Source organism: Microtus ochrogaster, unplaced genomic scaffold (genome assembly GCF_000317375.1).
Source record: "Microtus ochrogaster isolate Prairie Vole_2 unplaced genomic scaffold, MicOch1.0 UNK4, whole genome shotgun sequence".
NCBI lineage: Eukaryota > Metazoa > Chordata > Mammalia > Rodentia > Cricetidae > Microtus > Microtus ochrogaster.
In genome coordinates, this window is record NW_004949102.1 from 5370932 (window position 1) to 5397591 (window position 26660).

Genomic DNA, 26660 nt, shown 5'->3' on the forward strand with positions numbered 1-26660 from the left:
GTTAGCAGCCTCCATATGAAACACTTATCTTGGTTTTGTTTTTCTTGTGGCTGTTGTGCTGTGCCATTGGCCTCACTGAGCCCACCCTTTGCTGACAGCTGTCCTCTTTGCCATTCAGGAACTAGTACCTCCTAGAAAAGCTGCCTGGGATGGAAATGCTGACGCATGCATGGTTATATAGTCCTAGAATTAGCATTTCATGTTCAGAGATTTAATTGCCTTCTTCTGCTCTAGAGGGAAGCCTTAATGGGCCATAGTGTGTCCAGATAGTTGCTAAATCGTGGAAGGCAAAGCCCAGAAAGATACCTGTCCAGGAGTGGCCACTTTTATTTTGCTTTGTTTTATTCAAAGATGTATAATTAATTATCTTAATGACAAAACCTATGTATTTATTACATCAAATACATTATTGCTTCAGACATTACCATATAACATGCAGCTCCAAGGTTCCACAAGGATACGTAGCGCTATATTTTTCTTTATGCTTTAGGGTTCTTGTCACCAGCTTCTTGCATAGAATAGTAGAAAAGACGTGGATAGTGGAACAACTCAGAAGAAGCAGTGAGCTTGCTTGCTTGCTTGCTTGTTTGTTTGCTTGCTTGCTTGCTTACATATGTAAGAGAGGTAGAGAGAAAGCAGGCATACAGTATGAGACTTTGGAGCAGACCACCAGAATACGCCTAGAAGAGAATAACCCTTCCTCCAGGAATGATGACCAGGTATGGCTGACCTAGTCCACTGTTTTCTAGGCTCTCCCACTGTGCCTGTGATAGGTAGGCACAGCCTGATCTCAAGCTTTCTGAGTGACCAGGGTTTTTGTAATAGCCACCATCTCCCTTGTTGGGATCCCATATCTGATTTCAGCCCTAGGAAAGGCCAGTCCTATTTCTTCAGCCCCTCTTCCCATACTTTCTTCTTCCCCTTCTTTGCCCTCGCTCCTTGGGTAAGTAAGCCCTTACATGTGTGCATTCACACATGCTCTTGCCTCCTGTTCACACACACGCACACGCGCACACACATGCACACACACACGCGCATGCACACACACGCACACACACCCCCGCCCCGCACCGGCACTCTTTGGCTATGGTTATGCACCAGGCATCATCATCGTCATCAGGGAATGAGCTGGACTGAGAGTTGTGTTCAGGAAATTCACTCTCCCTGCAGCCCCAAGCACTCTACTACCATCTCTGCCAACCCCACCCTACAAGCACGTGTCTTGTGTGTCCTGAGTGGTACGCATGTTAGGTTAGGGCAGTCTTCTGGCCATGGATGGACAGTTACAACCTATCAGCTCAGGTTCGTCTCGGGAAGCTGGTCTTTGTGCTATCTGATGCTTCCTTCTTGCTGGGCTCTTCTTCTCTCATTTCCCAATTGGAGCTTTCTGTCCAGTGTCACAGTTCAAATCCTAATACTTCTGTGCCCTGTCGCTCCTATGTGACAGGAGCTAAAGCCTTACTAAGTGCACATTCTGCCTTCCTTCCCAGAGCACTGGCTGCAGTGGTGCCTGAGATGGTCTCCACTGCAGTGCTTCAGCGTCAGTGAAAACCAAAGATCCTTTTCATTCCCCCTCAGGTCTTCCAAACGGGATATAATTGTTTCGGTAGAGCAGTCTTTCTCTGAATTCTGCAAAGTGGATTCTGGGCAGTAGTTTGGATTTGCTGTTCCTTTTTGTCCCCAGAGAGCTTGGCTGAGAGAAGGAAATGAATAGGCTACTTGTCACAACACCACCAGGGTCTCCACTGTGCCTTGGGCTGCTGCTGAGAGATGAGAATGGAAATGGACTGGGAAGGGAGCCAGTGAAGGCCAGAAGCCTCAGAGATGACAGGTCCCACCGCCCCCACCTCTAGGGAGGGCTTTTCCTCAGCTGGCTAAGTCTTGCTCTGTCACTGTAGCTTCCTGCCCAGAGTAGGGCAAGAATCAAACACCATCTCCACCTTCCCTGCCCCCTCATCTTCCCTAAAGCAACACATCTCTAAACTCCTGAACCTGACTCTCAGTAGTGCAAAAGGAAAATGCTCCCCACAGTACAATTCACACCCCTTTAGACCTTTTTAATTAAATCAACCAGAAAGATATTTCCAGATGGAAGACTTCATATTATGTAGGTTTAAAAAGGGAAAAGAATGAGATAGTAGGAAATCAAAACTCTTGTCTCGTGGGGGTCTTGAATGTTTATCCTAGAGAAAATAAGATGTAAGGATGAGAAAAAGTAGATGTTGTGTCTTCAAATATGTGAAGGCTGTCAGATGGGTTTTATATGGCCCCAAGGAATTACACACAGTCTTATAGGGCCCGGAATGTGAGATTGTTGAATTCTGATATTATTTGGTGAAGTGCAAGCTGCCACTCAAGAGTTTTGAGTAAAATGTGAGCTTTAGAAGATTATTCTGGTAGCTGTGTGCATGAAAAATCTCTATAGAGGAAAATGGAGGGCAGAAAGGAAAACCACTGGCTCATACGGAGAGGGAAGGAGCAGTGAGCGATGCTTCCACATGGAGAGAACACAGGATGAGGAGCAGCTGAAGATGAGTTTAGCTTAGGTGCACTGGATCTGAGGTATTAATTGGGCACCCAAAGGGGAATCTCTTTCAGACATTTGGAAATGGAGGTTAGTGTTGTCGGGAGGACAGTTCAGGATTCTGGGAGGCTTGTTCTCCATGATTATCACCACAAGGAAAGGTACGGGTAGATGGGAATGGGAGTGAGGATGCATAGGGGGGTGCATAGGAGGCAAGGCTGGGGGTTGTGGTATATACCTTTAATCACAGCACTAGCCAGCACATCTGTGGATTCAAGGCTAGCTTGGTCTACACAGAGAGTTTTGGGACAGTCGAGGCTACATAGTAAGCATAGTAAGACCCTGTCTCAAAAAAGCAAGGTGTGGGGGCTTGAGAGAGAGCTCAGCAGTTAAGAGCACTGACTGTTCTTCCAGAGGACCCAGGTTCAATTCCCAGCACCCACATCGCAGCTGAACTTGAGTCTGTAACTCAAGTTCCAGGGGATCTGATATCCTCACACCAATGCACATAAAATTTAAAAAAATAAATAAAAAAAGCAAGAGGGTACTTGCCGATCATACACAGAACCCTCAGTTTGATCCCCAATACTGCATAAAGCCAGGTGTGGCAGTTTATACTTAGGATCCTACTATTACTTGGGGAGAATGGGAGAATCAGAATTTCAAGGTCATCCTTGACTATTTCAGGCCAGGCTAGCCTACAGGAGACCTGTCATGACAGGAGACTTATCATGCAGCCCTGAATGCTGGAACAGCTAGAGAAGCCTAGGGGAGGAGGGAAAGCCCTCTGAGGGATTGGCACAGTGTAGAATGCTGTCAGGACATCTGGAGGACCTCTTGGTTCTGTGCTTAGAAAGGCAACCTGAGTGTGAAGCTATAGGAGCAAGAACTTCTGTGCAGTGGATGTGGCAGGAGGAGGGAAACAAAGAAAGGTTTATGGAATACACGCTCCGGGTTTGAACTGGGAGTGCATGATTTGCTTGGGGAGATCTGATTCATGAATACAAGGAACATTGATGGCAAAGGTTACCATAGGACAGGGTCTAGGGAAGAGCAATAAGGTGCTATGAACATTGCCTAGCCAGTGCCCTTCTCTTCTACTTTCTAGATTGTGTATTTTTCACTAGTGGTATAAGTTACACTATTCTTACTGTTTATTCTGTCTACTGTTGTAATTGTAGGAGGTGAGCCCTCTGCTTGCCTGAAAGTTTTCTTGTTTTATTTTGTTTATATAGTAAATGACATCCTTGAGAATAAACACTGGCAAACTTTTCTGTAAAGGGCCAGACAATAAATAATTTAGGCGTCTTAGACCTTATGGTCTCGGTCACACTGTCGAACTGTCTTTGTACCATTAAAACAGCCATATAGATATAAGTGAATGTGGCCATCTTTTGACAAAGTTTCACTCATAGACACTGAAATTGGAATCTCATGACTCTCAAATACCACAAATATTACTCTTTTGATTTTTTTTTCTTCAGCCACCCAAAAGTGAAAACCATATCTTTAATTTGTAAGCTAAACAAAAATAAGTGGTGGGTCAGCCAGCGGATCTCTGTTAGCTAGAGGCCAGCCTGGAGCATACAACAGGTTCTGTCTAGTTAGGGTTACACAGTAAAACTGTATCTAGAAAAAACAAAAACAGGTGGTGGGGAGACTCAGTTCTCAGGACATTGGCTGTTGACTCCTGCTCCAGAGTCTGGTAATCCACAAAGACTGTAGTAACCCCAGCACTTGGGAAGTAGAGGCAGGAAGAGCTTGAGTTCCAGGCCAGCCCGGGCTACATAAGAAGGACTCTGTCTCCAGAGAAAAGGAAAAGGAATGTCATTCTTTACCTAAACCCCAGAATTCAAGCTGCTTCACATATCAGGACATGCTCTGTCTGTCCGAAGTCAGTCTGTCGTCTTGGAGAGCACTGCCTCTTTAGCACGCCTTTGCTTTCCTGTGTCCTGGGTGTTGACTCTATTTTCTTCTTTTCCTTGTTCCTTTAAAGTTAGTAAATGAAAGGACTTCCCCCCCCCTTTGTCTCTCTCTCTCTGTCTCTCTCTCTGTCTCTCTCTCTGTCTCTCTCTCTGTCTCTCTCTCGGTTTTCTTTTTTAATCCATTCTGTATTTATGGGCTTTAGTATTTCTGACAGTCGCTGTTTTTCTTATTCCGCTATTCTGCTAGCTAAGTATACTAATTTCTAAACATTTGGAATTCACTCTCCTCAAAAGGAGGAGCCCAGAGCAATCTTCACTGAGTGAAAGCTCAAGAAAGGCAATAGTTTGGAAGTACACTGAACACATCTCAAAACCATTTTGTTCAAATAACACAACACAGCTTGGTTTGGAAGTCACTCTAAATTTATGTGAGTAAGTAGCTTTTACATTTGGCTGCCAGGTGTGTGCCAGAACACCTTCTGGAAGCTTGTACTTGCAAGAGCCACGTGGGTACTTCCTGTGGCTTTTTCTCTACCCTGAAGCTAATCTCTTTCAGAGTCTGGATGGTAAATTCAAATTTTTCTTGTTACCCATTAGCATAGGATAAAAGAAACTAAGACAGGGAACCCTTTGGTACCAGAAATGAAAGGGGGGAAAGAAAAATAAATCTAAGTTCTGTTTGATTCAAAGATAAAGTTCCATGTTTAAAATAAGTCAGTAAAAGCAAAGTTGAGGTTCTCATAGAAACCAACTCCCCCTCTTTGCTCAGGCACAGGATGTTGGTTCTGGGGGAATGCTGTCTCCACAGCCTGTTACATAAAAGCCAGCGCCTTGTAGGAGCCTTCTTGTTACTTGGAAGGCTACTGTGGCTCTACTTTCTGACCTCAGAATTTTTCATTTTTCTGCCTGCTAATACAATGATCGTGTTTTTGATATGGATGATGAAGAGAAATTCCAGGATGGACCTACCGGAGAGTACCACGTCACCCCATGCCCGGTCGTTCTCGTCTACTACTTAGCTGACAGGAGCATCCTTGCAGCTGCTGCTCACAGCAGTCAATGAGCATGGGAACCCAGAGCCTGCCATGTCTAGCCTCCTCCCCAAAACACCCTGGAGACAGCCTGCCACTTTTTTTTTTAAGCTATGCTCTTGGGGTGCAATGGAAGAGAAAGGCCTTGTTAATCAGGGAGAATTTTTTTTTCTTTAAAACTCAGTTGTTTTCTGATCTTGCTCTGCAATAGGTAGAATTATAAAAGGTTGTTTCAGTGCAGGCTTGATTGTTATCTGCTATGCCAACTCCATCTGAAAAGCTTTTCTCCCTTTGGGGAGTGATTCTTCGGTGTCTAAAGCTGGCTGTAAATCAGGTTTCGAGGAGCGGGTTCTGCATTCTGCCCAGCTAGACTGAGAATGAGAAATCTAGTGTCAAGCCTCTAAGCCAGCCCTTCCTTGTCTCTTCCACTTACCATGACCAATGATTTGCATTTAGCACAAGCTCACCTTGAAGTCCTGGAAATAAGTATCACTAGAATTCCTCTTTAATTCTCCAAGTGTTAACTCTGATGCATACAAAACTCAGGAATAGAGATTGATGTAGCAGGTTTGTTATATTATTTCTACTAGATTCTCTCCTCCTGGCATTTGTGTTCACAAACAATTACAAGCTTCTACCGGGTGCCATGTACTAGAGGTGAAAAAATCGGTGTCCCTTTCCTCAGCTGACAACAGAATGGGGATATATTAGCAGACTAAGGCCTCTATTAAGACTTCGACCAGAGAAACGTAAAGTGTTCTTAGCAGCCCCGCTCTGCACCACTGACTGAGGATTCTTCCTTCTTATTCCCCTCCCTTTCTTCAGAGCTAGCTGCAGTTCCTACTGCATTGTCAAGGCTTGGGCTTATTGTTCCTGTGCCCAATTAACTCCAGGCCCCAGTCTTTCCACAGATGCATCAAACTTCGCAAACCCACAACAACCTAATAAAAATCTATCCTTAAGAACTCTGAACTAAAAGCATTCGTTCTTAGCTCCTGCCCAGTTCTGACTCCCTTGACTACAATTACCTGAGATGTTTGATCCCTTTAATTAGGATCCCTTCATTCTCCTTTCATCCCTTTGTTCTGATCATTGAAAAAGCTTTAGCAGTGGCATGTTTCAAAATTGGTCCACAGGATTCTAGCTTCCCCTGAGAAAACAAAGTAGGTCTTTAGAGAAAAGAGAGAGAGTAAAGAATTTGAGGCAATGTAAAATCCTGACTTAGTTCTGAACTTTTTATATGAATTGAGGCCTGATACCACACAGAACTAACTCTTAGAGCCAACTGGTCCCTTTCTCTCTAGACCATCTTAGGAATGTGAAACTGAAAACCAAGTGTGCTATCTCTTGTTTCTTGATTTTTAACTCATCTATTGGCAGTGTTGCAGCTTAAGACTTCCCAGTGGCTCTTAAACCTATGAGCAAGAACCTAAAAGCAAGCTTTTGGTACATGAGATGTGTAACAGTTCTGAGAACCAACAACTTGAACTGATTCCGTTTTTAAGTGGTAACCATATTCCTTATAACTAAGCAGGTGGCCTCTGCCTGTCATGAATGGCTGAGGGTTTGTTCTTAGCACCAAGGAAGGGAATCTCTGTCTAAAAGTACTCCCCCCACCCCCACCCCAGGTCTCTGCTGTGCTCTCTATGGATACTGGGGTTTTTTCACTGTGTTTGTTGGCAGGGAGAAAGGGGTAGGGAAGGTGCAGAAATGGAACTAATTGAATCTGGGGGTAAAAACTCTGCGGAGAGCCTGTGGATTATAAATTGAGTAGCTGCAGCAGCAGGAACGCAGGCAAAGGTATTGAAGTGCAATCAGTGTGACAGGAAGCTTATTTTGGTGTTCTCTCTTGCCTTGCCTTGTCCTTGACAATTCCTCCAGGGGGCTGTATATATAAAAGGAAGAAAGAGGGATCCACAGTTTTCCATCTGGGGTTTTAGAGACTAGAGAGGAGGATGGCCCACTCAATGAGACAGTCTGCTTTCTCTGTGCTAGCTGTCCGTCCCTTGTGTCTGTACCCAAACCCACTTCAGCTATTTCCCGGGCATGTTCCTAGTAGATAAAGCCTTTTGTTGTTGTTCTAAAATTCCCACCAGAACTACTGTCTCCTCTGTGATTAGATCAACAAAAATTATGTAGAAATTTCAGGGGGCCAGCAGTACTTATATCAGAAAAACTTAGAGTTGAATTATTATTAAGATCTGTTCCTAAATGTAGCAAGTAAACTCATAGTTGATTGGTGTGAGCTTCTCTGTAAGAAAGGGATGGCTGAACACCTCTCAGCTTCAGGATTCAATAACAACATTCTCGTTGTTATTTGGAAACTTATTTATAACCCAGTAGTTATCGCCACACTGTTTTTCCAATATTTTGTCCAGATTTTCCTTCCCCTAATAATTATAGCCCTGCTCAGGCTGAGCATCCCCTCCTTTCTGGTGTTTACACCTTTCAAATATTTGCAGATTGTTCCCGTGTCGCCCTCTTAGTCACCACGTAGCTGAGCTCTACAGATTTAGCACTCTTATCTTCCCTTTAAAAGCAGGTCTCCCCGCCCTGAGTCATTTTCTCCTGCTCTCTGAAAGGGTGCTCCAGTTTTCTGCATTTCCATGTGGCCACATCAGCTTCCAGTGCTGATCATACTTGGGCATTGCTGTTGTGTTGAAAACTAAACATCTCTGCTGTGCCCCAGCATCTCAGACCTTGCCGCTCACCATTGGTTTCTCAAATGTGACACTCTAGGGTACATAGGTGTGGCTATGCTATGTATCTCATCTGGAGTGTTATGTTACCGTGGGAGACTGGGATATCAGTAGTTAAGGATTCTGTGAACCCCTCTTCTGTTATCCAGAAAAACACCTCTGTCTTCCAAATGGGTCACTCCAGACCCATACATTCAGCAGAACTTGCTTTCTGACTGCTGACACCTTTAGAAATTCCCAGCTCACCTAAGCCTTCTTCCTCCCTGTCGGTAATGCTATCTAGTCCATTACAGACACTATGTGGGAAGGGGGCGGGTCTGAATGAGAAAGACTTTGAACTCAGAAAGCTGTTACCAGCTAGGAAGTATCCCCTCTTCTACTATATAAGGCACCTTAGTGGTGACTGAATCTGCCATTTCTGTCTTTTGATGTTTACTTCTTTTTCTCAGAATTTTTCACTCTTACTCATTCAACACTCCTTGCGAATCTACTTTGTTGCTTGACAATGTATTGGGTGTCTGGTGTAGAAAAAATAAACCCTGAATATGACACAGTTCCCACCTTCAGAAGCAATTTCTGTGTAAGTTTCAGTTTTATTTCTGTTGAAATACTAGACTCCCATAACTCGTGGTGGTAGTGAAGGGAGATTTATAGGAACATCTTAGGGATCCTAAGTAGGATCACATCTCACGGGTCCTAGAATCTGGAAGATGAGTCTGAGGAAATCTGTGGCTTATTGCTTCCTGTGGTTCCTCGGCAGGCTTGTGCTTTACACATGGCACGTGCAGACCCAGTTCCAGAAAGGGTCATACTTGCTCACCTGTCATCTGCTGTCCTTATTAGGACACGGTTTTATTGCTGTCCATCCCTCCTGCCCACTTCTGCTTCCCGTTCTCAGCTGTGGAGCGATGAGAACAAATGCCAACATTGTGTGGGGAGCACATCACTGCTTGGGCCTGGGAAGCCCACCATTGACTCAGCCATAGCATTCAGCCTCCAGTCTCACAGATGAGATGAGCGCTCATCTATCAGTTGTTAACAGTGAACAACTCTAAAGTAGTTAATTCAGTCACCACTAATGTGCCATACACGGTAGTAAAGGGGGATACCTTCTGTCCGGTACATTAGCGGTATGAGCACAGTCTTCCTCTCACACCGATGCCCCTACCCTCCAACATAGTGTCTAGTCTGGGCTAGTGAAGCAAGGAGGAAGGCATAGGAGAGCTGTGAGGTGTATGAGTGTCCCAGGCAGACTCCTGCTCTCTTCCCTCTGATGCCAAGGGCCGCAGAAAGCGCCGTGGACAAGCAGTCAGCACCACTGACTAATCCTTCAGATTGGTTTTTGTTTCCACTATCTCTCTCTCCCTCTGATAATGCCTGACTTTTTGCTGGACTATCAGTCATTGGGAAGCTGTCACTTCTACATAAAGCAAGCTGGCCATATTTCCGCTTAGTTCTCGTGCAGTACAAGAAAGAACAGACACACTTTAAGTCTGGAAGCGTAATTATCACATAATTTAACATACTTTCTAAAATATTCAGAGCGATACATAACCTTTACTTGACCATCAATAGAATCTCTTATATGGCCATTATCTTGTCATTAGCAAGAATTTGTTCTTCTTGTTCCAAAACTGACTGACCAAAGTGGGTTTTTTTTTTTGTTAATTGCACTAGTTAGTCATTGTCTCTAAGTGTATAATTTTTTAATAGATTGTTATGCTGCAGCCCAGCCTTTTAAGTTTGAAAGGAAGCACTCTCTACTCCAAAAGTCAAGGCTTGGGTGCTCAAAAGGGCAAACTGAAAATTGTAGGATTTTTATGACTATGCTAGACCTTGTAGACCCTTCCTGTCAGAGACAGAGGCTGTGAGCTGGTGACATTTAATAGTTCTTAGTGGCAAAGCAGAAGCCAGAGTCATGATGTCCTAACATCATGTCTCCTCCTGAGCCCTCCAAAAATCAAGAAAATGTTCTTTTATGTTGTGTTTTATTTCAAATAATTTTGTTCAACCATTCATTTGCTAGAAAGCCTGCAAAAAGCATGAAAAGGTTTTTATGAGCTGCAGGGAGTGTATATGGCTCACCAGCCTTTTCCAGACCTAAGATACAGTCTCATGTCATCCCCACAATGCATTGTAGGGAAGTAAAATTCTCAAAAATGCTCAGGATTTTTCTTAGGTATGGTGTTTTTTCAAGGTAAAATATTTTTGCTTCTTGTGTGGTTTGTCAGGGCAGTGGTAAGACAGGCACTTACTCTGTACCTGTGGCGTTGGAGACACAGCTTAGGCCATACCTTATCAGCATGCAGCACCTCTCCAGTGTGTTACCAGGAAAGGCAGCTGTTAGCAGTGATGTGCAGGATTCAGAACCACAGACATAGGCCAGAGACAGTCTCTAAGACTCACTCCCTGTCTTCAATCTGAGGCACTCCAGAGCTTGGGAACTCTCTGTTTCTCCTGTCCATTTTATTGTTGAGAAAGGGGGATGGTAGCCCAGCAAGCAGCAGAGGCCTTGATTCAGACAAGGCGGAGTGCACTCTGGGCTGCCTTGTGCCATGGATCCTGGGCAGAAGGGGATAAAGACCACCTCCTGCTCGATGTGTTCACCTGGATCACAGCAGCATCCAGCCACTTCCTGGGTCTTACAGGTTAAAATTGGTGTTGTCCTGTTCATCACCAGACACAATTCTTTGTTTCTTGATCCCTTTGGACACAAAAGCAAGTCTGGAACCTGATAAACCCTTGGTTTGGATGCTCCAAGGCCACAGGGGTCTGCCCATCTTCGAGTCTTGTCTTTGCTTCTCATTTTCAGTGTTTTTCATGCTGTGTGTTGCCACCCACTCAAGTCTTCAATCCAGTGCCAAAACCATCTTAGTTTTTGTCTTTAATGGGCTACAGTACAGTAGACTATCACTATGCATTTAGTCAAGATTAACCAGTTTGTGGGGATTTGACTATATCTAAGTATGTATGCTATATATGCAAATATACATGTGGGATTGCTGAGATGGTTCAGTGAGTAACGGTACCTGCCACGTGACAACCTGAATTGAAAGAGCCAGTTCCTTCAAGTTGTCCTCTGACCTCCATGTTGATTTATCTATGTATGCTTGAATGTATGTGTCCATGCCTGTGCTCATACACCACCATGTGGGTATAGAATCAAGAGACAGTGTGTACAGAAGTCTTTCCAGTTACCACATAGGTTCCAGGGATTGATCTCAGGCCGTGAGACATGGCAAAAAGTGTTTCTCTTTGCACCATCTCCTGGGCCTACACTAGCCTATATCTACAGGTGCTGTGAGATTCTTCCTGCTCTCCTACCTCTGCCTGCAAACCTTGGCCTGGTAGCAGGTTCTGCTTCTCCCATCTGCCCCTGTAGTCTTCCACCTGGTGTTCACTTGCCCTTTGGCCAGGGGCATTTTCAAAGGAAATGAATCCAAGAGAGATTTCTTCCTTTGCCCATGTGAACTAGCATTGTTGTGAATGTTGGCTTCTTCCTCTGGATTAGCTGAAGCCTGGCTGCTAGGAAGTGGAGAGTGACTGCAAGACACTTACTTTTCGTCCACAGATAATGAGTGAACTTGTTTCACAGGCCCAAAGGACCCTTGTCTAAAGGCAACTCTGCTTGATCTGCTCAACTACCTGGATCCACTGAGCTGTCATGCTCTCTCAACTTCATTATCTGGTGATCGGGATCCCATAGGGTGTTCCTGAGGTCCTGGCAGCTTGACTGATTTCTTGCTATTTCAGAATACTGAAATGGTGACATGGGTTAAAGCTAGTACTTTACTATTGAGATTCTGAGATTTGAGGTACTCCTTTATTACAAAAATTCCTTCCCATCCCTCAGTTTCTGAACTTGATGCTCCCAGTTTTGGTCCCTGCTACATAGCAACCCACCTCACAGCACCCCAGTTCTGCTGTGAGGGCTCAGCAACAGACCAAACACTTACTTTTGCATTATTCTTGTCTCTGCAGCAATGCTTCATCTACGGGTATGTGGCAAAATAGTTCAGCAGAATCGTTTATTTTTCTCCCTGGCAATTCTCCTCTTGCTTAGTTTGCAGATCTAAAATGAAAAGTGTTTTTGGCTATTGATGTCTTGAAAAACATGGACTATTTTTCATTCCATTTTGCTCTAGCCTCATCTCTCCCTGAGGTTCTTGGCCCCTGGAGTTCTTGCTGTCTTTTAGAAAATCAAGTTCCTACTCCTCTCATAGACACTAAAATGCAGGGAAAGAAGCAGCCCTGTTGATCTTCTAGCCACATGACTGGCATAGGGCCTTCAAGCTATCCCATCTTTGCATAATCAGAAAATGTCGGTTGCTGCAGTCTCTTTTTTGCTACTGTACCCCACCACTACCACCTAGTGCTTCATTTTGCATAATCTCTACTACTGGAAGCCTAGCCACTCAGAACCAGACATGGAGCCTATTCCTTTTTTTCTGGGCTTTGGGAATCTTGAGTCTGTATTAGAAATGGGAACAACCAGCTTTACTCGTAAGCATGTGGAGCCAGTGTTCTGTAGGTAATGGAACCACTATTTCCCCGAGTATCGCAGAATCGGGTACCAGCAGAGGTCAGAAACTGGGACACAAATTTTCATCACTTTTCTTTTTCTGGATTGTCATCACTTTATTTTCCTGTCTGTCTCTACCTGGGTCAAGTTTCTCCTTCATAATTACATTTGCAGTCTGAATTACTTTGAAATATTTATGTCTTATCCAGACATCAAAATACAACATACTTTATGATCTATCACTTATGACTACTCTTAGTAATAAATGTATCTTCAAAATGAGTGATTGAATCGAAGAAAGAAAAGGCAGTCTAGATTTGCCAGTAGGTGTGTATTTTGTACAGTGTACCATCGTTGGAAACAAGTATACAGGACAATTTTCTATGCTCATGAATGTTATTGGCTTGCTATGGGAGTCAAAGTGTGGGAATTGCTAAGAATGATAAAGATGATGGTATCAAAAGCTGAAATAGCCAGCCTTGTTCTAGTATCTTGCACACATATTCTCTCCTGGGCTAATACAGCATCTTTAAAAAATAGAGGTATTTTATCTGTTCGACAAAGGGAGTTGAGCCTTTGTTCAGTAGTTTAGCCAAAGCCATGAAGATAATAAATGATAAAATGGGATGTGGAGCCAGTATCTCTGACTAACACCTACTCATTCTTCAGTATTCTAGCTTTTTCCTGCCTCTTATTCTGAGTGAAAGCTAGTAGTACACTAGTATACAAAGCACAGCCTAAGGACAGAGAGGGTGTTTATTTGAAAAGGAACGTGACACTGAATTAACACTTGGGATCCTGGCATAAAGTCAGAGAGTAAAGAGGAGGTGTCTGGGAGCCAGCTGCAGCTGTTCTCCAGCAGCCCATGACTGGGTTGGCAGTGGGATTTCGGTGAGGAAAGCCTTTTCTATAAGCAGTGGCTAAAACCAGGAAGGGCCAAAGGGGAGCCATGGTGAGGATTCCTCCCAGGTTGAGAGTGGTGGAGTGAGGAGTGTTTCTGCACACTTTCTCACAGATTTTTCTTTTCTCTCAATACAGGCATTGAATGTCCCAGAGGAGCACGAAACCTGCCAGGCTTGGTGCAGGAAGGAGAGCCGTTCAGTGAGGAAGCCACACTTTTCACCAAGGAGCTGGTGCTGCAGCGAGAGGTAGGCCATTCCCTGTAGCTTCCTCTGCAGGAGGGATACACAGTCCTGCCCCCAGGATCTCAGCCTTTGCTGCCATGTCAGAGATGAGTCTGTTGCCTTTTTCCATTGCCCAGCTTAGCCATCCATGAACCATTCCTGTGTCTGCCCACATTGTATTTCTTTGCGCCCTGGTTAGCCACCCCCAGATTATTCCTTCTCGTGATAACCTGGCACATGAGGCCAGCCCAACCGGGATCCTGATGCTGAGAACTTCAGCTCCACAGTCCTCCTCCTTGGCGAATTAGCCTGAGCTGCCTGCCTCCAGCTGGATTTAGAAGCTTGACTAACCCTGTCAGGGGCCAATTTTCTTTGAACATTTATTTGTATCTTTGAGTAATTGCATTTTCTGTAGTGGGTTTTCTGACTTAATTTAATTGTATTTCTGTATCTGCCTGTTGGGCTGACTCTTGCAGGCAGGAGTTGGGCTCTCTGCTGCCGTGGTGCCCTTCTACCTGCTAATTTTACTCGTCTTTGTCAACAGATATATATCTTCTTTCTAGGAGTATGCCAGCCATTCATCCTGCTAAATGAGCACAAGCAAAGAATGGTGGGAAGTATGCCTTGGACAGGCTTAGGATTAGGACCTGCCTCTGCCCGATTCCTCCCTAGTCGGGTCTGTTGGACCACTCCAGTTAGAGAGTAGGCACAGAGCTGCAGCTGTGCGCTTCTAGGGGCTCTCTCATCGCTCACTCCAGATCCTTGACAGCAGATCTATGGGGCTTCAAAATGTTCGGTATTGGGCAAACCTGGGTAAAAATTCTAGCAGCTCATTTCCTTTGAGCTATCAGCCATTACATTAACGTTGGGAGCTACGGAAGAACAGCTCAGCCCTAAGGGCTTGTGTTGGGCTGCCCAGGCTCTGAGAGGTCCCACCTTTTTAAACTCAGCAGTATGCAGTACTCCTGCTGTCTGTGATTTCCCTAACAAACTTGCCTTCTTGTTTGAGTAAAAGAAATGAATTTGGCCAAAAAATCCTGAATCATCTCTGTTCAAGAGGTATCTGTTCCACTTCCCAAATATCAACTGCAGCTTCCTGGGTGATGCTACTTCTGTGTTGCTGGCCGTGCCGTGGCTGGTGTGCAGCACTAGTCGGCTCATTTACATTGCTCTCAGTCCGCTCTGTTAAGATGTGCACATACTTGAGAGTAGAGGTCCTTGATGGTGACACATTTGCTGCCACTACACGTACATCTTGTAACCACACACAGTAGCTTGAATTTTTATCATTTAAAGAGAGCAGTGTCCGCCCCTACCCTCCACTAATGTTTGAGTCCATACCATTGTGTCTAATACCTGGAGATGAGATGGAAGGGGCAAATATTTAGACTTTCCTTCTGACTGTGTAGACCTTTCAGTATTGTGCTACACAGGAACTCGGAAAGCAGGTAAGTCCACTGTGGCTTGTGACCTGCAGGCATCACAGGAAGTAACAGTGAGATAGGGTCTCACTCTATAGCTCTGAGTCTCCTGGAACTCACTATGTAGACCAGGTTAGCCTTGAAAGAGTTCTGTCAGCCTCTGCCTTCCAAGTCGTAAGATTGGTGTAGCATCAGATTATTGTTGGTTTCATATGCGTGCATGGGAGAGGAAGCCTTGGGGCATCTGTGAGAAGTTGATCTGTATATTGTATCTCACCCGACTTGACTTTTCTTTGTTTTGACTAACATCTCCTAAAGCAGTGGTTCTGAACCGTCCTAATGTTGTGACTCTTTAATACAGTTCCTCATGTTGTAGTGACCCCAACCATAAAATCATTTTCATTGCTACTTCATGACTGTAATTTTGCTACTATTATGAATTGTAATGTAAATATCAGTGTCTTAGGCAACCCTGTGAAAGAGCTGTTCAACGCCACCACCACCACAGATTGAGAACCACCAATGTTCCTTTCTCTTTCTCTTTCAATTCTTGTTTCCCCTACTGCTTTTCTCCTTGGCCTTGTTTCTGGCACCTGGGTGACAGTCTCCTGGTTATTGTGGCCTTACCTCTATCTGTGTATATTTAATACTTACTGGTGGAAAAGGTGGCACTTTTCTCCACTTTCTTTAATGCCTCTACCATATATATAAGTTTGTATAACCTTAGTCTAATCCGAAGTTGATATTTATCTTCCTTGACTGTAGTGACCTAATCTTTCATAGCCCTTTGTTTAGGGTCTGTCTATAACAAACGTTCTGCATTGTTTTAGCAGCTGATATGATTACTTGGTCAGACTGTTTTGAAAGGTCATTATCCAGAGGAAATGGGAATATGGCCTAAACCTCAAATAATTTAAGATGTTGACTGAAGGAGCCAGCTGTAGCCAACTCTCCTGGGCATTTCCCTCCATAGTTTAGATGAAAACTGGTTTCTGAATGGTAAGAGAATAAAAGGAGGGCCATTTAGCAAGAGTGCTGTTTGTTTACTATTCCCTGCGTCCATAAGACACCTAGAAAGCAACGTTCTTGCCTTCCTCTCCTCCAGAGATGAAGGAGAGAGGTCCAGGCACTGGTACGCTGCCTGTGTGACTGCAGGAGAGCTGGAGCTCTGTGGCAGTTGAGCATTGATTTTTGTGCTTATGCCTATTCCTTTGATAATCAAGCATAACTGGGTATTTAAAAATCTGACTGTCCTTGGCTCTATCCCACCTTCCCTTTTAAGTTTTTAAACCTTTGTTCACATTATCGCCTTTGGGCCCAGGGTTTCTCTACCTTGGCCTGCTTTCTCCCAGATACTATAAATCTGAATTACTAAGGGAAAGTTTTTACTAGATTCTCCATAAGTGGAAGCACTTCATGATCAGAGAAAGGTCAAAACAAAAAGTATTATTGTCACTGTACCAAGGCCAGACCTCTGTCAAGAAAAGAATGGGAAGCTGACTTTCAGGGTGTGGACACTGAGAAACAGTGCCGTTTGCTGAGGATATATTCCTGGCTTTGAATGAACAGGGCACAGATCCTCATGTGTCTCTCCCTCTGTATTGAGTGAGTAGGAAATTGCTTGCTTTTCCATCCCCATCCCCTATGTAGAGCCTGAAAGGGACGACAGAGCTTTTCTCCCATATCTTGAGACCTGATTACCATGCTTTCCTTATGCACAGAACTACTGACATTTGCAGCCACCATTCAGTCCCTTTTTCCTAAGTGGCTCTCTTGTCCTTTTCATTACACCACTCTTTCCTGTCTTCTACCAGATGCTTCCCCTTAGCCATTGATTCCTTTTGGCCTCAATTCTCTTGAATTTAGGAATTCTGGTCCTGGGCAGTGGTCCGGCATGCAAGTGGTGTTGCCAGTCCCAAGGCGGGAAGAGCTAGAAGTCAAATACCAGGTTATTAGCTGATTCTCTGATCTGATCATGGCTCAGAGCAGCCATGGGCCTCTCCAAGGATTTAAATCCTTACCTTTACTCAAATATATCCAGGGTAATTCTTTTGTGCATTGTCTATGACTGCTTTTATACCATAAGTCAGTGTAGTGGAGTTGAGTAAAAGATGTCAGAAGTCATATGGGCTACAGATAAAGTTTGCTTATAATCCATGTGGTTTAGACTATGCTGAATTGGGTTAAATTATGGTAACTATGTAGAGCTTTAAGAAGTCTCTGTCCTTGAGGCTGGGCTGCTTCTGAGGTATAGAACTTAAAATTGTTGTTTTGTGTGAGCTGTAAGTGCTATCTCCCATTGGCTAGCATGTGCTTAATGACATATTTTATCCTCTCCTCCCCACCCCCACCATACAGCAGCCTTTTTAAAGCAACTCCCTGTGACACTGCCAAGGACAGGAAGATCCAGAGTAATTTCCCAGACAGGGAGTTGTGCTTGTTGCTAGCGTCTTCCCAGAAATAGGGATGAGAGATAGCATTAGCTAATGGGTAGATAACCGGCTTAAAAGTGCAAACTTCTAGGTCTTCACACTCCAGTCATCTTGTGGTCCTGAGAATATGATTTTTTTGCTGCCTTTCCTTGGTATTTCTGTCTAGAAGATTGATCTGCAATCCAGCCATCCAAGAGCCCTTTGAGGCCTTTGTCACGAATTCCACAGTCATTTGTACTCCTCTTGACATCGTCTTCCAGAAGGCCAGCTAGCCAGCATACACTTACCGAGCCGTCGCTGCTTGCCAGCACTCTGCTTGTTGCTGTGTTGGAGAAACCTGAACTTTTAAAGAAGAAGTTGTCAGTTATTAATAAAAGATCAATGTCTCCATGTTTACTTGAGACAGGGTCTTACAATGTAGCCAGGCTGGTTTGCAAGCTCATGATCCTCCTACTTCTGACAGGATCCCAGAGTGTCAGTTTTACAATTTAACTCTCTCCTACTTTCAGGCTTAGCAGGTATAGCTTTGGAGGAAGATGAGTCTACAGGGGTTTGGTAATCATTCCCAGTGTTTTCTGATGACTCCTTTGTCCTCTCTAAGACCTTAGAATTGCTCCATGAAGATGCCTGGATAATGACACCCCCATGCTGGACAGCTCCAGCGGAAAATACAGGCTACTGCCCTGACCTATTTCCCCTCTTCCTGATAGCATCAGAGGGAAGATTTCTCCCTAGGGAACTCACTCTGCAGCTTCAGTAACACTGGCAGAGCCCTAGTTTTCCTCTGACCCCCAACCCATGGATTTTTTAAAATGCAAAAACTATAGCATTATAAAATGCAACTGTTGCTGTTGGGGGAAAAAATGCCTGTTTGGAAGAACATGGCCCTATCTTGATTAATCTAAGGAGGAGGAATATAGTATACATAGGAAAGAAAGAAATTGGCCCATCTCCTTCATTTAGGTTTCATGTTCTAGTGCCTCTTGTGTGAAAAGGGGGTTGAAGGTTGATCTAACCTCGTGCCTTTTGTGTACCCTCTGGCTTATCCCCATAGTGACCCTCAAGCACTGAGTGCTGGGCCCTCTCAGCCTCCTGTTCCATCTGTTCATGTAGCCTCCTCCCTGCCAAGGAAAGCCATGGGAGGAAGGAGTGTGGCAATGGTGCTGAGGGTAGCTGAGCCCTGGGAAATCCAGAATGCAGTTCACTTGGCCAGGATGAACCCAGTGAAACCTGCTCTCCCACTCTTTCTGATTGCCGTGTCCACTAGGAACCCTCACCGAGCCACTAATAACTGCCTGCTGGAAAAATAAGCAGGCTGCTCACTTGTGCTTCACTTTTCCTACAGAAACTGCTTTATTCTAGATTATCATAACCACTGTCCAGGAGAAAGGGGGATAGTGTGCAGCCTTTTTAAAACGTCTCTATTTTCCCCACAATGTTTAAAAGATTTTTGTGGGGAGGCGGGTAAGGCTTTTCTCACCCACCCTTGACAGTTCAGCGATGGTTTTCAAAGCTCAGTTTGATCATAGTTCACTGATGTTTTTTCAGACATAGGGGGGTCGGGAAAAGGAACTTAAATTTTTCTAGGGTTTTTGTTTTTTAAGCCTCGTTTTGTATCTCACAACAAATGTATACAAAGTTGCTCTCCCATTCTCACAGTTCAGGAACACCGTTCCACCTGTTCCTCTTATAGCTGGTGGGAGGCAGTAATAAAATAGAAATATCTACACTCCCGATCAAGCGCTTTGCTCCTCAAATACTGCTAATTCTGTTATTAGAAAGGGATCACTTTTTAAGCCATATTTTATCATTGTTTCAACTCCAGAGTGTCTAGAACTAAAGGATCTTTTCCAAAGGTCAAACATTGATGCTGTTCCGTGAACTATTCCATCTGGCTCTGTTCTGGGGCATGAGGGATGTTGTGGTTCTGTCTCCCTGGGGTCTTCTCTGCTCTTACATAGTTCTTCCATCTTTTCACTATTTGATAACCTGCTTGCTTCATGTGCTGTTTGACTTTTCTGGGCCTTGTGTTTTATATGACTGCTTCCTTGCATATGCTAGGGTGTACCCATGCTCCTGTGTGTCTAGTCATTCTCTTTGGAGGCAGGTCTGGCTCTGGGCATGCATTTGTTTACAAAGACATGACTTCCTTGCTCTGGGTAAAGTGCCATCTCTGATTTATAAAGCGCCTTGGCCACCTCTCCAACCTGTGTCTCATCACTTGTTTCATATTTGCTCCGTGTCAGAGCAGGCCTATGATGCTCGTACTTCCCATTTTCTATCTGTCTTCAAGATACTCAGACGTGATTTATTCCCCTACAGCTGTAGGGCTGGGGAAAAGACCTGTTCCATTATTATTTGCAGTTCTCTGAGAAAGTGGGAGAGGAAGGAAGGCATTAGAGTTCTGAGGCTGACTGAGGAACTTGACCTTTCTGTGACTGTCCTCTCTGGGTTTCCACATCTTTCTAATCATGATGCTTACACAAAAGTAAACAATGATGTTTGGTGTTGTAGAAAAGCTCCAGTGCTTTAAAAAACAAAAACAAAAAACTTCGGTGGTCTAAAAGAAGCCGCTACCAGTGTCTCTTTCAGTTTCTTAATACAGTTCCTGTCTCCCTCCCTTATATGTTTCTGTCATCCACTTTTGCTGATTAGATTGTTAGCCCAAAGGGAGTTTGTTTCTTTGTTTTTCAAGACACAGTTTCTCTGTCGAGCCCTGGCCGTCCTAGAACTTGCTTTGTAGATCAGGCTGGCCTCAAACTCAGAGATCCACCTGCCCCTGACTCCCAAATTCTGGGATTAAAGGTGTGTGCCACCACCACCCAGCTCCAAGGGATTGTTTTAAAGTAAGGTACCCACAAATTTCTGTTCTGAGATGAGTTGTAAACACTATGTGAATATCAAGCTATTATCTGACCTTTCACTTTGGGGCTTCAAGCTCTTTCTGGGTACTTCTAACCTCCAGAGAGAAGAGTTTTCAAATCCTATCACAGCCTCTAAATGAAAATAGCATCATAAGATGTCAGAAAGCCAGGTGTGGTGGTGCACACCTTCAGTTGGGAGCATTGAGAAGACAGAGGCAAGATGCCTCTGAGTTCAATGCAGACTACATTACATAGTGAGACCTTGTCTCAGGGGAGTGGGGGACTTAAGATAAATGTTTTAGGTGAGTGCTGCTATCACAATGTCCCCCACCATGCTTCTTCCCTTGGCCTACTGGGTTCCCTGGTCAGTTTAACTCCTAGGGCAGCTTCCAGTGGCCTTCCTCAGCACTCTTAGCCTGTGTGCTGGCTCCAATGGGATTCCTTTCTGCAGAGCTGCTAGCTCAGCTCTGCTGTTCCTCTGCTCTTATGCATAGAACTTTCATAGCCAGTCAAGCATAGAATTACATCCATTCTTCTGAAACAGTTGCTGGGGCTAATTTGTCATTGGCTTGGCCAGGATCCTATTACCTGTGTGTCATAGGGGCTGTCTAGTCTAGGTTCGATAGACCTCAGTGCCCTCATCTGTCACTATTGCTGGAAGTGAGGGTGGGAAAGGCATGGCATAGAACACAAGACATGTGTCCTCTTTGGGACATGGAGGAGGGCCTCAGGGCTGTGATTCTGTTTCTGAAAAGAAAATTCTATTCAGCAGAAGCATCTTCCCTATCCCTTAGGACCTGGTCTCCACTGTTGTAAACTGTCCTTTGAGAGACTTGTGTTTTTCTCTGCCAGGTCAGCTTGTTTGTGGACTGTTGTTCCATCAAAAATTAAGTAAGAAATATAGTGCTTGGACCTGATAGTTGTACTTTCCTCCCCAAATAGAAGCAGCAGCACCCTTGGCAATGCCAAGACAATCCTGGCACATTATTCTCTTCTTTTCATCTTTAGTCCTGACCCAGATCAGTCCCAGGGTAAAGATGGAAAGACTCAAACATGATTTCTTCTTGCATCTTTCCACCAAAATGAGCCATGGTGCTTGTTTGAACTTAATTTAAAGCGATGTCTCAAGGCAAAGCTAGTGTACTTACTGTCTCTGAGAGCATTATTGTAGACACAGGGTCCTGAAGACCCTTCATACAGGGACACACTAAGTAGAGCTGCTGCCCCTCAGCAGATTTGACATTGTCTATTCTCGCAGGGTATGTTCTTTATAGCAGGACCTGGAGGGGACAGCTCTTGCCAACATGTTCATCCTTTTGGGCTCCCAGGAGCTATGGAGGTCTTGTGAACAGGACAAATGGAAAAGTGTTATCAAGAGAAAAAGAATATTACACACACACATACACACCCACGCACACACCCACACACACTCCAGTAAGGTTTGGGCTAGGAGAGTTGGGATGTCGTAGATGCTCTTGAACCAGTCCCCGCCTTTTGTTTCCTCTGTATTTGTCCTGAACATCCACTTCTGGAGCTTTCAAAGGTAAGGATTCTTTTTAAACCATGGCAGCAGACGCTAATATTCTTAATATAATAACGAAGGGCTGACGGCAAGTAGCTCAGAGTTTTTGTTTCTTAGGCAAAGTGCCTTACACTGAACTCCCTACCTTCCCTGCTAAAGCCTGGTTTGGAAAACAGTTCTCTATTTCATCTCCTGTCTTCGGATTGGCGGATGTTTCCCTCAGAACTAAAGATGACCATACAGACCTGTCCCCTACTAGTCAAAAGGATTTCATGCAGGACCCCAGCACTGTTTACACCTACAGTAACCATAAGGTTTTATATTGGTGTGTTTAGAGACGTTTTGGGCCTAGTGTTGCCCTGTTCGTTGTCCCAGACATTCAAAGCCATACCCCACTGCCTGAATTTCCCATTCTTTTGGTATTGCATAATTCAGTTGATGCTTTTTTAGAACATAGCTCATAATATATAATAGCTAGACTTCCTGAACCGCAAGCAAAGGACAAGCAGATTGTAGATTGCATTTGCTCTCCAGGTAGCAGTAACATTGTGCTGTTCCACGTGTGACTCCCCCAAGGACACAGGCGTGACTGTTCTGGTGGATGAGCTGACCTTAATTCGGGCTTCTTACCCACTCCCTGTGTCTGTTACCAAAGACTAGGGAGCCTCTGTGTTCCAAACGTGGCTCTGCTGATGAACTTCCTACTTGCTACTCCACCCGTGACAGTTTCTGGTCAGCTGAACTTAAATGGATTTTTAAAATGAAAGTGACCAATGGTCTGTTGTGAATGCTTTGGTGCATGAAATACGATTATGAGCAAGGTTGGGAATTAACAGCAGAGATGCGCTAAACCTGGCCCAAACGACAGGGTTTCATCATCTCAGGGGACAGCTCATTCTCAGACTCATCTTCACTCTGTTTTAAGGGCATCTTTTTTCTTCTTTGTCACTGAACAAAAACTTAGTAACATGTGAAGAGTCAGACCTGGACCCTCATTTCCATTCTCTACCTGCTCTCTAAACAAGGCCCGTCTCACTGTACTGCAATTCACTGGGAACGGTGTTTCTAGTGTTGTTCGGTGCAGCAGTCCTGCGACATTCCATTGTTTCAGTTGTATAAAGATTGTGCTGTTGGTTACTGTGAAAATGAGATGTGTATGTAAATACTAACGCAGGATCTAGTAGATAGTGAACACGCCATGAACAGCAGTTTGCAGCATCATTTTATTACTGACATTAGTTGTCTATTGGTTTTGCTAATGTGGGATTCAAACTCCAATGTGGATAAAACACTATGCTCACATAGTACCATTGTGGTGGTTTGATATAGGTGCTTGTGCTATGAACAATATTCATATTAGAATCAGCAAAAAGTAATGTTCCACCCACTGCCTCACTCCCAGACCATTGTCAGTAAATGTAAATATACTCTCCACCCCAATCCGGTCTTGTGCCATAGCTGACACTCTTGCCAGTTACAGCATACTTTGACCTAGGGCTTTGATCCTTTTCCGAGTTCTTCGAAGCTACTACCAACTGAGCTGAGCATGGTGGCACATAATCCTAGCAATTGGTAGGCAAAGGCAGGCGGATCGTTTGAATTAGAGACCAGCATGGTCTGTTCAGACCAGGAAGGTCTATATAGTGAGACCCTGACTCAGAAGGAAAAAAAAATTTTTTTTTAAGTTCCTACCAATTAGATAGATTTGGAATTTGAATGGAAACACATTTGCCATACTTCATCTAAGTTCTCAAAAGAGCTTTGGGCATGAGCCAGTCTTTTTTTCTAAGTAAGATAAGACCAGGCCATTTTGTCTCTGGTTATTCATGTCCCATACATCAAAACCATTTTCCTCTGAGCAGTACCACTTTCACTGAAAAAGCAAAGGGCTTTGCAAGAGGGCTTTTCTCGATTTGACTGTGAACTGATAAGGCCAACCATCACTACAAGAGGGAAGAGCCAGTCACTTGTCGGTGTCTGAGAAATAATGGCTAAGTGTCTTCACTACCTAAACTACCATGGGGGCTCCCTGCTTTCTTCTACTTACATAACAATCCTGGTCTTGTGTGATCCCTAGGGTCATAGCAACTAGAGAAGGAGAGAAGACAGCCTTCTAGACCCCAGGCAGCCCAGGCTTCCCGGTCCTCAGATGAAGTCGCTGTGCTGCTTTTGGCCCCATGCTTCTATCCCGCCGTCACAGCAGTCTAAGTTCACCACATGTTTGTCCTGGATGTGTATTAAACTGGAAGACTTGGAACCTAGGAAAGTGCCAGCAGGAGCCCTAAAGAAAGATCTAGGTGTTAACCAGGACAGAAAGGGATGGGAAAAGAACGACAAGTAGCATTGTCTGGAGCCATCACTGTAGAAGTGATAGCTGTTTTCTGAAGCAAGGATGAGAAGAGTGTACTGGAAGCCCTTTCCCCGTGCGCTTTTTCTTCCCAGGTTAACACTGTGCTTTCCTTTTCTCCGTTTCCTGTCTCATGGTACAGTAGAATTCTTTATAGTGGTAAAGACAGAAGTTGGCTAGAGATGGGAGATGATGCAGCTACTACAGATCCTTTCCATCTCTGCCCACACGGCTCCATATGCCACTTTCCAGGTCTCTAGAGTGCTCATGGAACGAGGGTGCTCAATCTAAAACCTCTGACCTGGGGGTTTTATGGCAGCACTGTAACCTTCTATGAGGAAATGCAACAAACAGGCCATTGCCACTGATTGGATATGGATTTTTGGCCTGGCCAACTGCCACTTGGTAATTTTAGAATAGGGTCACTTTCAGAATAGGAGGATTCCTTGTAGGAGGGGGACTAGTTGCTTCTTATTGCCATGCCCTCCCACAGCCGTGTGCCCCATCTCTTGAGTATATGACGCACTCAGCCTGCCTGGCAGAGAGAACCAGAGTTCTCCCCTCAGCTTCCAAGACTGCAGATGTGGCCATTCCCAAATGCCTGGGGTGCACTTAAGCACTTACTCCTCATCTCAGCACCTTGCTCTCAGCACATCAGCAGCTTTCTAACTTGCATTTAATTTTGCTCTGTGTTTTGGCCTTTCAGGTATTTGTGGAAGAAGGTGGGGATACTAGTGAACTGGGGAGAGGGGGGTCACTGTTTTCAGAATTATGCAGTTATACCTGAGTCGTAGTTTCTAGAGAACCATTTAAGCAAGAGTACCAAAAGCATCCTGAGGGTTCTTGCTGTTTTCATATGTCAATTTAAGTCCGGATTCTGTTTCATATGGTACATTGACTGCTGCATCTGCAAAACTAGGGTTGCTAAGCTCTCTTCTTCCTTACTTCCTTAAGAATGCCAAATAATGGGAATGCTCAGACATCGGGAATTTCCTCAGGAGACACTGGCCCAGGAGATACCTGAGAGTGTTAGTGTCCTGAAAAGGGAGTGCTGGCCAGAGGTTTTTCTCTTCTCACCAGCATCTCAATAATTAGGAGCCAATTGATGGAATAACAGAACTGTTATCTGGAGCTGGGGATAATTCTGTACTCCATTGGGTTAAACTTTGATCGGTATTTTCCCTTTTCTCTGGTATCAGATCTTTGTGATGTGTTGACTTTTTCTAGATGAGCAAGGCAGTGTTGGGTCCTGATAGCAATGTATTTTAGTAAACTCTAACCCAGAGGACTTAGTAGTTCTCATAATCCTCCTTGTAATTAACTTGTTGAATGAAGCTCTATGCTGAAGATGCAAAGCAGACACTAACTATTTTATCTTCCTATTATGGGTGCTACGCCCATGAATCTAATGCTCCTTTTCCCTGGTTGTCTGGATGAGACCATATTTGCATATCTGCCTTCCTGCCTCTGTTAGGGCTTGCTAGAGATTGTCCTTGAAGCTGTGGATTCTTGCTTTTCCATACAAAATAGTCAGTGGCTAAGATACCCCAGCTCAATACCACTAAAGAATGGCAACTTTAGAAATTCATGAGACCTTGGAAGCCCTATGATGTTGCAATGTATAGGCTTTTAGCTTTACGTCAAGGGCAGTTATATGATTTATTGAGCCCCATTGCCCTGCAGAAGCACTGCAGCATGTGAAAAGCAGGTAGAAGTATGAGATGCTCTGTGCCTAGACCTTGAAAGTCTGAGGAAGGGGCCTGGCCCTTTGTGACACAGTCACAGGGGCACCAAGCATGCCTACACCACTCCAGGAAAAAGCAGTTTCTCATGGCCTGGACTTACTTACTTCATCCTTCTTCTTTTCATTTCCTTACCTACTCCCCTTGTGTTTCTGTAATTTGTACAGTATCGTTTAAGGGTGTTAAAGAGATCAATAGCAATTCACCTTTTCCCTTATTGATTAAAGTGATGGCAAGGAAAAATGGCAGGCAATACCAATTCATTTATCATAAGTTATCCATTTCCTCCTATGCAGCCACTGACTATCTGCTTGTTGGGTTGCTGATCTGCAGTTGGCATTACTTCTGTTTCTAGGCTGCCTTAATGAAAATGAAAGAACCGTTATGTTTGGCTCTCCTAATCAAAGATGGGCACAAGCCGGGCGGTGGTGGCGCACGCCTTTAATCCCAGCACTCGGGAGGCAGAGGCAGGCGGATCTCTGTGAGTTCGAGACCAGCCTGGTCTAC

The 26660-nt window shown here is 44.4% G+C and overlaps 2 protein-coding genes across 3 annotated transcripts in view; one reads left to right on the plus strand and one right to left on the minus strand.

Moving 5' to 3' along the window:
* Snd1 (staphylococcal nuclease and tudor domain containing 1) overlaps positions 1 to 26660 on the plus strand; it is a 408605-nt gene that overhangs the window by 301250 nt on the left and 80695 nt on the right. Inside the window, exon 16 of the mRNA XM_005365723.2 lies at positions 13740 to 13849. Within this exon, the coding sequence (XP_005365780.1) occupies positions 13740 to 13849 (110 nt within the window). The remainder of the gene's footprint in view (positions 1 to 13739; positions 13850 to 26660) is intronic.
* Lrrc4 (leucine rich repeat containing 4) overlaps positions 16388 to 26660 on the minus strand; it is a 35196-nt gene continuing 24923 nt past the window's right edge. Inside the window, exon 4 of one of the 2 annotated variants that reach the window (XR_003378563.1) lies at positions 16388 to 18015. The gene's annotated coding sequence lies outside the window, so the exon portion shown is untranslated. Of the gene's footprint in view, positions 18016 to 22905; positions 24346 to 26660 lie in introns of those variants that run through there. The other variant, XR_003378562.1, reaches the window with a different exon arrangement.